Here is a 17,103-nt window from a genome sequence, read left to right as displayed (position 1 = left end):
AGCAGCAATAGTTGGAAAACTGCTTAAACTGATGCAAGTCAGCATCTACTATTTAGAACTCCAGAACCTTCTTGCTATGAGTTACGCACAGCCACCAGTCCCAGAGAGAAAATGCTACCCTGTCCCACAGATCCCCATCTCTTTCAAAATCCACACAACGAAGTGATCAGTATTAATTTCATACCACTGGATATGTAGATTTTTCTTACCTTGGAAGACTGGGGGGGTGAGGTTTGGGTTTATTAGGTAATAAAGGCTTTGATTCTGTAAGAGTAACTCCATGAGAATTTTGGTGCAGCTCCTGGGAAGTTTTAGTAGGTGAGGGATGTGGTTCCCTGAGAGGGGGCATCTGCTGATGATGATCCGAATGTCGAAGAAGTTCCTTTTCCCTGGTTTTGCTTTTGTGCTCAGCTAACAACACATCAAATCGTTTTCTTCGACCCTGTACAGCCCTCCGCTGCGTTAAGGAATGTGTCTGCAAATCCATGAATAAATCATTAATCCCAGCCCATGAGATCTGTGGAAATTAAACACTCAAGACACATGTCTACAGCTCTAGAATACAGACAATCACCACGTTTGTGGCTTAGGAAAAAAAACCCAAAAAAACCCCAGAAGAATGACTTATAGAACAAACTTGGACGTGTTTTGGTGGATGATTGTAGGCCTGCTTGATATAAAACAGAAATAAACAAAAATAGAGTTAAGATCTGTTTCAAAGGTCTTTCAAATTTCTTTTCAAAAGAAGAAATTACCAAAGTTCAGTCCCTGTTGTTAGTGACAGCTTCGTTTACCTTTGATCTGGATAGGGCTTATTTACCTGATGCTTCCCCTCCTAACAGGTTTGCTGCCTTCCACACGAGTGGCTAAACATTACACAACTGAGGGGATCGGGATTTTCAGTTCTTTGGGACCGACTGATATCTGCTTCTCCCCCAAAAGATGTCTGAGCTGAAGAATACATTCTGTCCACAGAAAGTTTTTAAAGATTGCTTTAGTTTGGTTTGAGCCCGAGGCGTACCTCACGGCCTTCTCAGCTGATTGGTTTCTGAATGAGCTGCAGGGCTCCATCCAGTGGCACCAACATTTGCACAAACACCTGCTAAGTATGTGCTGCAGGTTCTGATGGGGGAGAGGGAAGGGTACAGCCTGGCTGTACTATGTACACGTGGAGCAACAATCATTCCGGGTGCCAGCATCCGTGTTTAAAGGGTTTACACAAGAATGAACTCCAGGCTACTCCAAGAAATATGTTTTTGGATAAATAATTAACTGGATTTTAAAAACAATTCTTTCTTGGCAGTTGTCACTACGCACTGAGAGGAACCATTTACAGAGGCAGACTGCAAAAGCATGTAATTTTCTGTGTTCTGTTACATTCCCCCAGCAACCATACATAAACTTCTCAAAATCTTACCCCAAGACATCCTACCTTGCATGTCAAAGACCTAGTACAGGGTTTCTTGGTTTCCACATCAATGACACCACAGTATATATCAGGATCAAATTCTCTCTCTGCCAAAGATGCACAGACATCCCATTATTGAAAACAGTCACAATAAAGACCTTCTGAAATACTAACATTTTCTTTACACAATTTAACTATACTGCAAGTGTTTTCAAATAGGACACGTGCAAATGTACACAAAGATGTGTACAATAAAATTGTACAAATACATTCTTCTCTCAGCAAACGTGCTGTGTGCTCACACAGCCCTCAAATCAGCAAACAGAACCAAGACATTCACAGCTGAAAGTGACTGTGAAGTAGGAGTGTATCAGTTGTGTTAGGATTTACTTGTTTTTTTAAGTGTACAAATGATCTTACAAAACCAAAAAAATATTTAAGACACCAATATAAATACAAACACAGATGGTGATTTTTGCAGCTGTTTTTAGTGGTTTTAATAACTTTTCTATAATTCCACTAACATCCAAATTTAGTGCACTGAAATACTGTGTCTTCATATAAGAAAGTGGGAAAATCAAATCTTTTTACAGATAGCAGAAGAGTGCAGTTTTAAAACACAAACTAATAGGCCTGTAACATCTTTATGGTTTCTGAAAGCAACAGCCACATTTCAAGTTGTTTGCATCCTTTATGAACATGTCAAATCATAAATTTAAATTCTAATAGGTAAGCATACCTAATTACAACTTAGTCTTCTAAGAATAAATATTACTCTACTTCTCAAGCTTATTTCCATGTGTATTTCTACACATACACTACTAAGAACAATACAGCAGATAATATTTAAAAGCAGTTACCTGACAATCTTTTATGTAAAAATTTCCTATTATTTGTATTTTCTTCGGGTTTCTTTTCCAAAAATGGAGGCACAGAGAGAAGACCTTTACCATTCAGTATCTGTCCAGGGGAAGGCAAGGGTGGCTTTGGTATTGAGGGACAATTAAGGCCAGTCTTTATTGAGGAACTCACAGTAGTAGAACAAGTTGGACCAACAGCAGCTTTCAGTTGGGCACCATCTATCTTTGGATGAATCTTTTCCACTTTGACAGATGGAGTCATACTATTATTTATGGAAAATAAACAGAAAAAAATGCAAATGACAGTATAACGTGCAACGAGTTACAAAAAGTACTTAAAATACTGTATTACACAATACACTGATCTATTCATAATACAAATGTAGACCCTTGTCCTTAATTCTCAGTTTTAATGTTTATTCCTCTCATTAATTGTTTTCACATTTTTTATGACATCCACCATTTCTTCTGTGCTTTTTCCCTTCTTCTTAAGTACCTCAGAGTCATCAGTGACTTCAGAAACTCCCCTATAATGGAGGTATACAGATCGAAGAATGAAGACCCCCTGGTAGCACGGTCTTTATTTATAGTGACTCAGGATGCACCTTTGCTAGCACTGTGCTCAACAATTCCATTAGTTTACCTATCAGCTTAGACTAGGCTGCTTAAAGAGATCTGGTGGAGTTTAAAGTGATCTCTCAAAGCAAAAACCCTCTGAAACAGTAAGAAAATCTACTGATACATCAGTTTCTATGCAAGTACTAATGCTCAATTCTTTCTCAGCATGTATACTCACATTTTATCATGGGGAACTTTGCTATGCTGTACCGGATGCATTAACCTGTTGTTTCCGCTGATCTGCAGCTTGTCTTTGGGTGATTTCAACAACTTGGAACTTGATGATGATGATGATGCACTAGTACCTCCACTGGATGAACGATTGCTCCCACTTCCACTGCTACCTTTGTTTTTTGAAGGGAAAGATGAAATGAGGGAAAATACTGAAGAGGAGGGAGGAGTCAAAGGCGGCTTGCTGGAGGAGCTGTGTCTTCTTTCTAAAGAGGAGGAAAAAAGGGGAGGGGGTTAAACTCACAAAGCCCATACAGAAACAATTCTTAAATACTTCATGTTGTCAGTCACTCCATTAACGTTTTTCCTTCATTGGCCTGGGAAGTCCTCTGCCACACACGGAGCATCGAGGATTCAAGCCTCTCTGCAATCCACGAGGCTCCATTCGTTGCCAGTCCCCAGCATGTCAGTGGCCAAACTGACATTGGAGCAAAAACAACAATTCGTTTCCTGACAATCTTTTGGTATGTTCTACCAGAACTTCAGTGTGGAATGCCCCTGAGAACAAGGGCTGAAGTAATGACTTCCATTGCTTTTCATTTTCTTCTTAATAATTCTATTAATCCTTTCATAATATGACCAACCTAGAGAAAAACTCCCTTTAGCAGGAAAAGGAGCAACACATATTCTTTGAAAAAGGATATCTAAACATTTGAACAGTCAGGTTTTATCAGTGGATATGCTGGAGAAGAAATGATTTAATTAACATTAAAGTGTTATTAAATATCAACCATTAAAGCAAAAACCATTTCTAGCACCACTTCAGTTGAAATAGTGCATACTCCAAAAGTGTTTTTGTGGGACAATGAATTCTTAGACACAGAATACTCAACAGCTGCACGGAGTTCCCAGCTCTGCCTACATGGACACACTCATGGAGCATTTGCTCAGCTGATCTTTGGACACCTGTGATTCCTAGATGATCCCCATATGTAATCAACACCTGCTTAGAGACGTCCTTCTGGCAATCGAGTATATGCAAACCATGGATCTAAGAGAGGACTGAGAACTAACAGGTCCATCTGTGGATAACACCTCCTTCCCAGCTGGTACTCGTAATGGTGCTCATGTCCACCACTGGATCCTTTTTACACATTTTCACTTAAATTTACTTAAGCTGCCAAGGAAGCAGGCTACTCGTGACATCACACCAAAGTAAAAGCCAAGTCCAGTACAACCTGTGCAGAAGTCTTTGACACTGTGGAAAATATAAAGTAATATATCCACGCTCTGCTTATGGGATCTTTTTATCCACCCACTCTGAAGTACAGCAATCATGTGAGATGGGGACAATGGCTGATCAGAACTCACAGCTGGAAGCTGGAACTTGTGATGCTCATTCAGTGAGATCCGCTTAGTTTTCTAAAACCATATGCCACCGAAGAGTCCTCATGTATGTCAGCATACTTATATTCTAGTCAATGGCTGTGCTTCTAATATGACATGCTGCTTACTGCCAGAAGTCTTTTTATAGCAATGGCAAGAATCCCTGAGCAGCTTTGACAAGTTACTATTTGGGGGCCATTAGTTCAGCGATGCTACACCCTATGAGATTACTCCGTGAGATAATGAGAAAATTGCTCAATACTCTGCCACCTCCTGTATCTTTACAAAATCCAAAGTCCAAGTACTTAATAACTGAGTTACAAATAATCTCTAATATCTAGTGGCTTGCTAATGTTTGTTTTGACTTTTTTTTTTTCCCTTTTGGAAGGAAGAGTGTTGCTTCGCTGGAGGCAGCTTGGCAGAGAAGAAGAGAACAGGCCTAGGACAAGGCTCAGCACCTCCTTGCCTCCAGCATTAGGAATAAACTAGAGAAAATATTCATCTGTTCTTGATTCAGACAACATGAACACTTCTCTCCTGGCAGCTTGAGTTGGTACCATTCAATTAGCTCCAGACAGAGGCATTACTGAGTGCCATCTGTGTGAACATTTCATAGCACCACCCTCATACACGTGAGCTCATGAAAAAGGCCAATCTGTAGCTGCTGAGAATAAAAAGCATCGACCTTGGAGAGCTAAAGCTCATGGCTGATCTGAACACAGGACTGTGATCTGCCAGAGACCATTCCCATTCTACAGACAGTCTCACAACTTGGAACACACACAAAAAGCCAGACGAGCATTTTCTACAACTTCTAAAAATTACATTCCCAATACCGAAGATCTCACTCTCAACATCCACCTCAGCACTACACAGATGTTTTCTGTGCCAGAACTGCTGTTGAAGTGTCTTAATTTAGCTAACACAGGTGGTCACAGCACAAGTAAGCACGGATATCCTTGGGACATTAGCAGATCTCAGTGACAGCACAGACAGCCTGATTCAATCAGTCACCTATTGCTCGTTATTAGGGAAACTGTTCTCACTGCAGTGAGACACAGGAGGAGGCAGAGTGCTCCCTGTTACGTGAGTCCTCTGGTCATGTCCTGAGTTATCTGTTACAGGAGAACCTGCCACAGCAAAATCAATATATTTGAGGGAAACCTGCACCAATTCTTCAGGTATCTTAGTTGCAAATTAAAACAAAACAAAGCCTTAAATCCTCATGTGGGTGCTCAAATAAGTGGTCTGGGCTTCAAGGCCACGTTTTCACTGCCTTTATACATCACAATGCATCACACTGTAGGGCAGGGAAAAACCTCTGGATCTATGATTGTTCCATCCCAAGAATGATATAACATAGCTTGCAAGAGAGGTGATCTGACAGTCCTCTTAGTCCAGGAGATGTGATAGGTGTGAAATTTTCCTTACAAAAAGCTCCAATGTATGCTATGACACACCAAAGGGAAGAGATAAAACTGTGAAAACTTCACTCATTTCCAATGTACTTTTTGACAGACTGACATATTTGTTTGTTTTGGATAAATAATTGGGAAAATCCACTTGATCCTGTTCAGACCTGTAGGAGACATGCAGAAGATTCACAGACATTAAAGCAAACAAGTTGAATGACACCATTTCGTCCCTAGTGTAATCAGTGATGAGGTGCAAATTGAACTCACACCTCTCTGTAAAGTCTGACTTAAGTTTAAGCTGCACTTAACACTGAACATTACCAGGTTTACTTAACTAACCTGGACAAGAAAGGAAAGAGAGAAAGAAAGAAAGAAAGAAAATAAGGTTTCTCATCTCATTTGTTTACTGCCTGATAGAAGCAGTAACCACTCAGATGTATTTTGATTTATAACCTTATTTCCATGCTGACATAAGAGAAAGTATCCTTCCCATAGAGCAAATCGTTTTCCTAAGATACTAACTTGCTGTGTGCTTAACAAAAATAAGTACATAATCAGAGTACAAGTTTTCCAAATTTCCTTCCCAGGTCTACATGTAGCTCCCAAACTTTAGGAAGTGTTCTGCGGTGCTTATTCTCTATGTGCATCAACTAATAGCTTTGGGCAGCAAACAAGATGTACAGATCGAGTTTCATAAACCCACTTTTTTAATACTGACTGCTTACGTAAGTACTGGGCAAGAAGTCAAACTGACCTGTGTCAGTGCTGGCACAGCCATCACTAAAACTGAAGAACACCCATTCAAACCTGCAGGCCAGTTCAGTTCAATGAAAAATGTTGCAACTTCAGTCAGCAATTCGGTTTTAGCATAGGTTAACTCAGGTGTAAGAGGATGATTCAGAGCACATTATTCAGAGTGATACGTTCACTGAAACGAAGCGTAAGTTTACGTTTCTGTAACTCTTATCTGACATAAGTCTAGCCTAAACTAAAAGCATGATAAGTGCTACTTAAAACAAGCTTATCTTTTTTCATCATGCTGATCTACTGTATGACTTATCATTTTAGAGATGAATTAGAACAGCCATATTAAAACAAACATCATTCACCTGAGGATAAATTTTCTTCAGTGCACATTACTACAGTCATTTTGGAAAACTAATTTACTTCATTTTCTAATTGCTCCAGAAAGATGGGATGCAGTGCATGCCACGGGAACACAGACTGGGACTGGAGGAAGTACAGCATGAGTCTGACAAGGTGGCTGAGGTCTGGAATTCACAGCACTAAATGCTCCCATGTGCCTACACTACAGCCAGAGGATTCTCCACCACACTGGGGCACATTTTAACATGAGATATTGATGTTGTGTCTCTGTGTCACAGAGTAAAACTGGGGGCTTGGAGACAGACATCTTCCCCACACCATTGGGTTGCACTAGTCTTAACACTGAAGAATGTAACAGAAGACACAATCACAGGTGATGCACACGAAGGCAGAGGAACCAATCTTACTCCACTTCTTCAACAAATGAACGAAGTCTGCAGCTTCAGAAGAGCATTTTACCTGCTGTAGGGAACCTGCTTTGGCAGGGGGGTTGGACTCGATGATCTCTTGAGGTCCCTTCCAAACCCGATGATTCTACGATTTTGAGCAGTAAATCCTGATTTGACCAGGAGTACCCAAAGTCCTGTGGTCTGAAATGTTTTTTTTAAGACACAACCCCCTCCTGCACTGTTTGTCAGCTCAAGGCCTCAGCCACAGCTCTGCACTCCACTGTGAACTTCTCTGGGATAGCACCTCACCACAGCTACAGATGTCACTGCAGCAACCAACTAAAGATCACTCTGCAGATCCAACCTGAGTGCCTGTGTTGAGCAATGACCCACAGACCTCACCGTGACAGAAAAAAGCTAAACCCAAAAAGCAGATCCATGAAGACGCTGCCGGAGGAAACCAGGAGCTAAAATCAAGGCCCATCAAACAAATTGCTCTGCCTTCAATGCCACTCTGGCAGCACACAGCTGGCTGGGAGCAATCGCCTGCACAGGGCCTTCATCTGCTGCTCACTCACTCACTGCTGCTTCATTATCCCGCACTAATTGTGGCGCCCAGATACCAAGGATTCCGCCTTAATCTTCCACTGATGTCCCTTTAATCATCTGATCAGTTGTTTGCACTGCAGTCGTGATGAGGTCAGTCTGTGTTCAGTTGGGTGGTTTTAAACCGACACAGAGCTGAGCAGGCAGCATCTACACTTTTATTTTTCACTCCAGAAAAGAAGGTTACAGAAGAGAACACAGAGACCAAGCCATCAGCATGACAGACTGCCAAGGGGTGACTGGCAGCAGCACAATCTGTCATGTCTCTAGAGGGACTTCTTGTTTCATAAAAAAGTACTGCTTGCAACCAGCAGCTGATACTATTGTTTAATGCTCAGTGTTAGTAAAACCACAAAGAAAGCCTGCCTGATAGACACGTATGCTGATGTCACTCCATTCACAGAAAAGTAACAACCGAGCAAAAAGAGGCAAAAATATTAAGGCACTCTAGAAGTGATACTGCAGCACAGGAAAGCAAGGCAGGGCAGCACACACATGGAGTAACACAGCATGTACGTATTCTCATCACGCAGCACAACCGTCATCCTCACCTGACCAGAGTTCTTCAATTGTAAATAAGCAGTAATAGGCATAGACCTATTTCTTAGATAAGCAGTTTATGTAACATCTTCTATATAGATTATGCCAAAATTAGCCATACTGATGCAACCTCATGTCTCCCAGTTCCTCACTCAAAAAATATTCAGGACATTTGCAATACAGAATGTGTTTCTCCTATCTATGAGCAACTCCATGGCATAAAGAGGCAAATAAGACACAACGAAAATACTCTATTTTAAAAATGTGTCTTACTGATGCTATCAAAAACCCACTGAAGTGAAACACCTAACCAACTCTGAAGAGTATATTTAAAACCCAGGGGTCACTCCTGCAACTTGACACATTAAAAGGTTTGCTTTGCCTAGCAGAGATGTGCTGGTTGGCATGTTTTTACATGACACTTTCACCATATGTGCTACAGCACTGCGCTCGCTCAGTTTTACATTTACATTGAGATTGTAGCACCAAAGAACATAAACCCATCCTCTTAAGGCAAAAAACAACAGAACATCAGGTCAAGTCATGCATTACAGTGTAAAATCTAACCACAGAAATTAACCTCTTTTACAATTGCACTTGAAACATTTGTTCACATTGAAATGCTCCTTGGCAGCTCCAACTTGATGTTTTGTGAAACTTTTACTCTCTCTGACAAGGGAACTCAGATAATCACTTTTCTCTTTGAAAACCTTCTCCTGAAGCCAACAGATAAATAAAACGAACACATCAGGAACCAGCTCTGGATGCTCCAGGGCTATTTCCAAGTTTCTAGGGCACTGCAGCATTGCTAAGTTTTACATCTCACACGTTTTCTGCATCTTTGTTTATAAGAAGCACTGGTGTGTATTACTGCTCTGGTGTCCAGCAGTCCCAGCCAGAGCTAAGGTCTCATTGTTCCAGATAGGAATTCCAAAAACATCCCCTTGTCAATCATCTTGGAAATGCACACTATAAATCTCCCGAAGGAGCACACAAAATCTCCCTATGCTTTAATTAGCGTCCACCAATTCATTATGGAAATTCAAAATTACAAAGAACAAAGGGATTTTTAAAGATGTGCTTTGGTTACAAATGCACCGTTCAGAATCCAAAGCTCTCGCGCATGTTAGCAACTGGATTTCAGAGTATCACTCCACTCCGTATTAATTCATGCTGATTTAAGATGTGTAAACAACACACATCCATAGCTTGATGATGGCCCAGCACACTTAAGTGCACCTCCCTGTGAAATCCAAACCTCAGTTCAGCTGAAAGCCACTGACTCTCGCCTTGCCTGGTCTTTAAGAACAAGTTTACCGGAGCATTTTGCATAAGAAGCAAGAGCAAAGTCCAGAATCTGAGAACAAGCATCAAGAAAGGCTCTGGCTTTCTCCTTCCCCAGTCTCAGCACGTGTACCAGGGTGCTATCCCATCTCTCCCAAGTTTCCCAGCATTTACCTTTGAAAACCTGGCAATTATTTTCTCGAGTCCCAAGAAGTGTTGTGATGATCAGTTAGTTATCCACATCCTTTTGATCAGAAACAAAAAGCATAATACCAACAGCTAACACTAGGGTCCTGCTTTGTTACAGTAGTCACCGAGCAGCACCGGCTGCTTACAGCACTATAAAACCAACTGCTCTCTGATTTCTAAACAAATACGTTTAAAGTTTTTCTTGAGATTTACTTACAAGACGGGAAATCCGCTCAAGTGATCACTCTGCAAATAATTTAGATTAAAGGGTATGAAATTGTGTATAAACAGGGTTACATTTCCATTGCTGTTGGAGAAAATAGAGTAGGAGAAAAAGCTCATTTTCCTTACAAGACTCTGAACGCCAATTTCAATCCTTTAAAGCCAGCTGTCAAAAAGAAGACGAGCCTGCAAACATAACTTGGATTATTTAAATGATGGATTTTAAACATCGTAGCTACAGCACACAGTCAGGACGATGCTGTGATCCTCCAACCAATCCTAACACAGCAGGAATGGCTTTGGCTTTCCCCATTAGGAGAACTGCAGCAGAACTGCCCCCCAGAGACCACCACCGCAGAAAAGAGAGGAGGGAGCAGGCTGCAGCAAAAAAACAGCAACACTAATACATATTTTAAATAAATAACCTTCAGGTGCACCCTTTCTGCCACTGCCTCCTTCCCACAAGGCACAGCACATTACTAATGCTAGTTTTTCAGTTTTTCCATATTTGTTACTAATCCCTCCCAAAGCCTTGCATATAGAACACATGAGTAGCTCTGCAATCAGCTGCCCCAGGGTGTAGGATTACTCTTTCTAACATGCAGGTGCTGCCCCTGAGCAATGGGAAATGGCCCTGCAGCCCCCACCCATGCAGGACTGCCAGTCCCAAGCACAGGCAATGTTTTGCTCTGTGCTGCAGTGGCAAACTGAGATTAGCGATGCTCCTGTTGGGTTCACTTCAGCTACTGAGACCCTCGGGGGGAGCAGGAATGGGAAAACCAAGAGACAGGACAGTGTTTTCTGAGCACATCAGACCTGAATGCAAAGGTTGGAACAAACAACTCGTGGTGTGCTGTCCTGAGCAACTCGAGCAGAGGTGGGGGGGGGATGCATTTCTTACCAGACAACCTTCTGGGCTGGGAGCCGGCCTGTCAATCTGTCAGGCACAGGAACAGAAATACCACAAAAGTTATTACGAAAAGACAGACGAGTGCCTTAGATGGTAACCAGGCCACGTGGAGATTATAATGTCCACGTTATGAGCACTAATCTCTGGAGGCCTGCTGACGGCATGACACTACCTGCGTTGTCTGATTAACAACAGGCCCTGAATAAACCACGTTTCTGCTATTAACAAATGTGTTGTTTGAAATTAACTCAGGAGAAGCCACAGGGACAAACTAAAGCACCACCTAATGGAGGTACTGTGTCGTGCCACCTGCTTCACAGTACAGATGGAAAACTCACGGGAAAGTCTCCTGAGTAACTTGAATGACATCAAAAACATGCTACAGTTTTTGAAAATGGGAATCAAGCACATTAAAAACTGGAATAGTATTTCTGATGCTTTATAAAACGATGAACAAGCAGAAGTTTAATAAAGCTATGCATTGAAAGAATGGGGATGAAAAATCAACGTAAGAACCACCTAATTTCTGATTTCCCTTCTCCACCTGTCAGAATCATGGAACTATTAAGGTTGGCAAAGATGACCTCTAAAAAAAGACTACCCAGTCCAGCCGTCAGCCCACCCCCACCATACTGACCACTTGGACAGCTCCTGGGACAGTGACTCCAGCACTCCCTGGGCAGCCTGTGCCAACCCAGAGATCAGGATATACCTTTCCCACTGCACTCTTCCCATCCAGCACCACCAGCCCTCATCACGGTAATGTTGTAGTAAACACCTGTCTACCTTCAATCCTGCTGTTGCTTCTCTTCACAGCACATTCAAGAATTTTAATGTTTTCCCTGCAGCTATTTCTTCACCCGCAGCAAACTTTAATCCTTGCACGCTGTCAGACTCAGCTCTGCTACAAAACAACATGCTGAGGGTGAAAACTACTTAAAAGCTATTAGTGAACCAAAACAGAGAACACACAGGCATTGCCACCCACAGTACAGACATAGGGAACCCTGGCTGAGGCTGTGTGCTGCAGGGATGTGATGAGCCAGGAGCTTTTGGACCCCAAAGGAGACTGCAGTGACACCCAAGTGCAGTAACAAATACCTGACAACACCATGCGGAGGAGCCAGGATGGCACTGAGGATCAGGGGACGTGCCCACCCTGCATGAGTTTGGAATGGAAGAAAGCCAGTTTGAGAGATGGAAAAGGGAAACCAACTCGTGATAAGGCAAACTGCAATGCTTTTCATAAGATGTTTCTAAATCAAATGCCTTTCTGAACTGTGAAATCTCTTGGAACTTAATACCCAAGCTGCAACACCAGTAGAAAAAAAAATAGAGTTGAGTTGTGGGATTTTTGTGTGTTTTTTTTTTTTTTAAGTCAGATTCCTATGTTATTTTGCACCCATATACAGTTCTTTTTTTTTTTTTTTTTTAATTATGAAAAAGGATCACTGCAGCTTAATTCATGGTCAATCACTGCTGGCACGAACCAACTGCTCCCATGTTTCAAAGCACTGAACGCGTTGGCTACGCACCAATTAAAATTGTACAACAGCATTAGCACAGCAAAGTCTTCCAGCAATCACTAATACAGCCAAACGAGGGCACGATCTGAGCACGCTTGCACAACAATGCCTTTCAAACGAAACAGAGCAGCCTTTTCCCACCGTGCAGCGAAGGCTCCGGCAGTGCTGTGCTGCCTGCGGCCCCAGAGCCCTTTGCACGAGCGTTTGCAGGAGCCCGCAGCTGCGCTCGCCCCAACGCGTTTCCCGTTTCCTCCCGCAGCGGTGAGGGACGGATCTGTCCCCTGGTTTGGGAATTACATGGATGAGCGAGCTCAGGAAAACAAGCTCAAGTGAACAAGCCCTTAATAGTTTCTTTCTTTAATTAACGCTTTGATTAAAAGCCGCCCATTTATCTAGAGGCCTGACAAGATGGCAATCAGCCTACAGTTTTATTGCTGCAATTTTCCCGTTTTCCCCCCTCCGACCACTTTGGATTTTGGGGGAGTGGGCGGGGGGGGGGAGGGGGGGGGAAGCCCCCGTGCCCGCAGCGCTTCCCCTCCCCGCGGGCACAGCCCCGCTCCCCCATCCTCTTATTGAACTTTGGCCAAATCTCCCCGATGACATTTCAGGAGGGCTCCCGCGGGCCGCTCGCGTTTAATCCTCATTTTCAGCTTATCCGCTCCGATCCGCCGAGGCCACCGGCGGCACGGCCCCGCTCCACCTCCTCCGGTCGTCTTCCTCCCCCCCCACCCATCCCACCCCCCCGCAACAACCCCCGCCCGGGGCCGCCCCGGGCCGCGGCTTTACCTCGGGCAGCGCTGGAGTCGCGGCGGCGCTGGCGGCGGCCCAGCGGGGCGGGGAGGTGGAGCCGGCGGCGATCGAAGATGGCCATCGCGGCGGGGCCGGAGGTTAAGCCGCTCTCCCATTCGCGCAGCGAGCGGGCAGGCCGGCAGCGGCCCCAGCAGGCGCCCGGAGCTCCGGGCTGCGGTCCCCTGTGCGGCGGGGCCGCCCACTGCAGGCTGCGCTGCTGGTTTTGTTTTTAATTACTGTTCGCTGGGGGTGTCTTCTTCAGTAATTACAAGAAGAGGGATGTAGGGAAAGAAAAGAATAAAATAAAGGGGGAGGAAAGAAAGAAAAAAGGGGGGAAAAAAAAGGCCACAGGAAAAAAAAATAGTGGGGAAACTAAAGAGCAAAGATGAAGGGAAAAGGGGAGGGGAAATGAATGGAAAGTGGAAGGAGATGGAAGAAAATAAGAAAAAAAGCACAGTGTACTTAATGACAATAATAAAAAAAAAAAGAATAGGAAGAGATAGCTTGAGGCTTCTGCTCTTGTTTTAAATGCCCATCATCTTAAGCTGAAGTTTCTGGCCTTTCCTCTCTTATCAAATGACATTCAAATTCATTTTTAAAGACAAGCAACCACTTTTTCCACTGAAATAAAGTTTGCCAAGAGGAAAGGCACATATGCACTTGTGCAAATACACTTGTGTATCCATGCATTACTTTCCCTTGCTGAACAAAGTCAAACAGACGCAGGAAGCATCACTTCAGGAGGGCTGGTTTTGCCTTTTGTTTTTTTGGTTTTTGTGTTTCTATAAAGGTGCACAAAACCCCAGAGACTCCTCCTCCAATTACCAAGCTCAGAAAGAAATACTACATCCTCAGATGCGTTTCTGGAACACCAACCTTCCCGCATCTCTGCAGGCAGGCACTCAGCAAACAGTTCCTCTCTCCCCGAGCTCCTCCAGCAGCTGACAGCTCCGGCACCTATCCCGTTCATTAAAGGCAACTCAGCCATACACCATTTCAACACATTGAGCTGTTTTTAAAAGCCATCTTTTTCCACTGCCAAAATGCAGCAGCCGTGCATGTTTTTGGAGGCTTTGCTGGTGTTGTATGCTTCTCTACTTGACACCTATCATTAAAACCGGGTAGGACTCCAACAGATTTTAGTGGTTCACAGAACTCTTGACTTTAAACTACCACGTGGGGAGCCAGCACTGATGTGTTTGTTTTCTTACCAACTAGAATTTTCCTTCCTCGGTCTTTGATTTGGTCTATTCTCATTTTAGGACCAAGAGGGTGAGTAACTTATTTTGTTTCTTGTTCCAGAAATAAACTGACTGGGATCAGGCAATTCAATTCCAGCCTGGAACAATATAGGAAGTTGTCTTCCTTGTGAGTGAGAGCGAGGACAAAGAGTCCAATCAGTAGGAACCCAGCAGCTGGGTGTCAGAGCTGGGGCTGGAATGGAAGCGAGAGGCATGACGGCACATTCACATGGCGAGCAAGCGAGCGGCCGGCTGGCGGCACACGGCTGCTGGCAGTGCACTGGGGTTTAAGCCTTGCAAAGATTGAGATAGTTGATACCCACTCTGTAACACAGCTTTTGTTTTTTATTTACTATTTTCTAACAAACAAGTTGCTCTTCTGAGCAGCTTCACTCAGCATTTAGGGGATTTCAGCTTGAAACAGATGGATGGACATGCTGTGGATAAAAGGAGAGTCTGAATGGGCATTCTGACAAGTTAAGAAGTAATTTGACTTTATAAAAGCAACCTGTTGCACATGGTACTGGGGTGATGAAATTACTCAGAGCTGGAGGTAGGAGAAGGCAGCTTTACCGTGCCATGCTGCAAAGCCTAACTTCCAGGGCTTGGCTGATGAGAAAGCAGCCAGTCCATGGACCAGTGCGAAGGAATAAAGCCCGCTTCCTGTGTCTCAGGATAACAGAGCAGCATGGATGCCCTCCCTTCTACATTTACTCACTGAACACGCAAACATTAGAATGTGTTTACATCGTGTGTGTTGCTGTCACTAAGCACACACAGCCAGTATGGAAGTGGCGTACATATGTTCTATTAAGCAAGAGGCAAAAAGAAAACAATAAACACAAAGCACAACACGCAACCTGAAGCTGTGTGTGCACTGGGCAGGAGGTGTTGCAATGGGAGGATGAGTGATGGCAAAACACGCAGCACAAAGCCACAGCCGAGTTTTCATTACCTCCACTGCACATGAAACAGCTCATTTATCCTTTCTGGAAATTCAGCAATCTCAGGCACCAATTTCACAACACTTGAAGCCGGCTGGTGCAAACCAGCAGTGCCGCAGCGAAACGTTCCTGCCCTCTCCCCCAGTCCTGACTGCTCCGCTCGAACCTTCACACCATCTGCTCCTTCCCTAACAAAGACAAAACGATCAGCTCAGAGACCTGACAGCCTCCAAACTGCACGCCTCATTGTGCCAAAGCCTTCAATTAGCAGAGCGACCAGCAGCAGCAAGTATTAAGAAGTGCCTTGATCATGGGGAAAGGGCTGGGGGCTGAAGCAACTCCTGAACAACTGACAATGACAAAGAGCTGTGTTGTGAGTGACAATGGTCATTTTGCCCAGATTCAGAAAGTTTTGAGGGATATTTAAGATTTAAACTTGCAAGGAATTTCATCTGATTGATATCAACACTGCATAAAGTGGGCTTGCTTACAATGCAGCCTGCCTAGGTTTACATTTAATACCCCCTGAAATGATCTTGTTGTAAATATTTTGCTTCAAAGAGATTGTTTGGTTATAGGTTACTATTATTACTCTTCCTGGAAGGAAGGGAATGACAGGCCTCAAGCCAACACTGAACTTCTTACAGCTGATCCATTGAGAACTCCATTGTGTTTACTTGGAAAACCCACTGTGCTGTATGGGGGAAGCACTGAAATGAACCCCACCGTATGCTATGACACCACACATTCAACCTTACCATGCCTTTAGATTTGAGGAAACATTTTTTCTCTGAAAGAGTGGTCAGGCACTGGAATGGCCTGCCTAGGGAGGTGGTTGAGGCGCTGTTCAAGAAGTGTTTAGATGGGATGCTGAGGTATTTGATTTAAGTGGTCTAGTGGGTAGGGATAGTGATAGGAGGATGGTTGGACTAGATGATCTTGTAGGTCCTTTCCAACCTAATGTACCTATGAACCTATATACAGCAAGAGGATTTTAGAAAAAGTAGTGCTTCTGCTGTGTCTCCGAAGTCTCCTTTCCCCCCCCCCAGAAATGGAAAGAAGCACTCCAAAGCATCACTAAGAATGAAATTCCAGCCCTCCAGAACTGTGGATCAATGGATTTTGAAATCAGTCAATTTTTATCTGGAGCAACTTTATGCAGAAAGCAAGTAGGACAGAGGACATTTTGGTAGTGGACAGTTCTTAAGTGACACAATCTGTCACTCTCATTCTATGACAGCTGACGTGGAAGCACCAACTCTTGCAACTTCATGTATACAAACAGACACACAAACATTTCTGTAGCTACTGAAGCCATCACAGGTACTTTCAGAAGCTGCATGGTGGACAGCTTTGTGATCCACATGATGACCTTCAGCCAAGGAGTACACAGCACCGTGGGAGGGGACTGAACACTACTGGTTTAAAACTTTGTAGCCCAGGAGGGGGACAACATGATACCTTCCCAGGAGCCTACACAGCTACTGGAGAATCACGG

At 43.6% G+C, this 17,103-nt stretch overlaps 1 protein-coding gene across 6 annotated transcripts in view; it reads right to left on the bottom strand.

The window, feature by feature from the left end:
* ATXN7 (ataxin 7) overlaps positions 1-17,103 on the bottom strand; it is a 218,084-nt gene that overhangs the window by 144,959 nt on the left and 56,022 nt on the right. For all 6 annotated transcript variants that reach the window (XR_010622993.1, XM_065749549.1, XM_065749550.1 and 3 more), the window contains 4 exons: positions 3,065-3,323; positions 2,269-2,531; positions 1,433-1,515; positions 210-475 (listed from right to left, as the gene is read on the bottom strand). Coding sequence is in view for 5 of the 6 variants with exons in the window: in XM_065749549.1 (XP_065605621.1) it covers positions 210-475; positions 1,433-1,515; positions 2,269-2,531; positions 3,065-3,323 (871 nt within the window). In the remaining variant the exon portion in view is untranslated. The remainder of the gene's footprint in view (positions 1-209; positions 476-1,432; positions 1,516-2,268; positions 2,532-3,064; positions 3,324-17,103) is intronic.

The sequence above is a fragment of the Cyrtonyx montezumae genome, unplaced genomic scaffold (genome assembly GCF_038088225.1).
Source record: "Cyrtonyx montezumae isolate F1298 unplaced genomic scaffold, pur_monq_1.0 scaffold_6, whole genome shotgun sequence".
Lineage (NCBI taxonomy): Eukaryota > Metazoa > Chordata > Aves > Galliformes > Odontophoridae > Cyrtonyx > Cyrtonyx montezumae.
The sequence above is the reverse complement of the archived record's forward strand: the minus strand, read 5'-3'. Positions and strand labels throughout refer to the sequence as shown.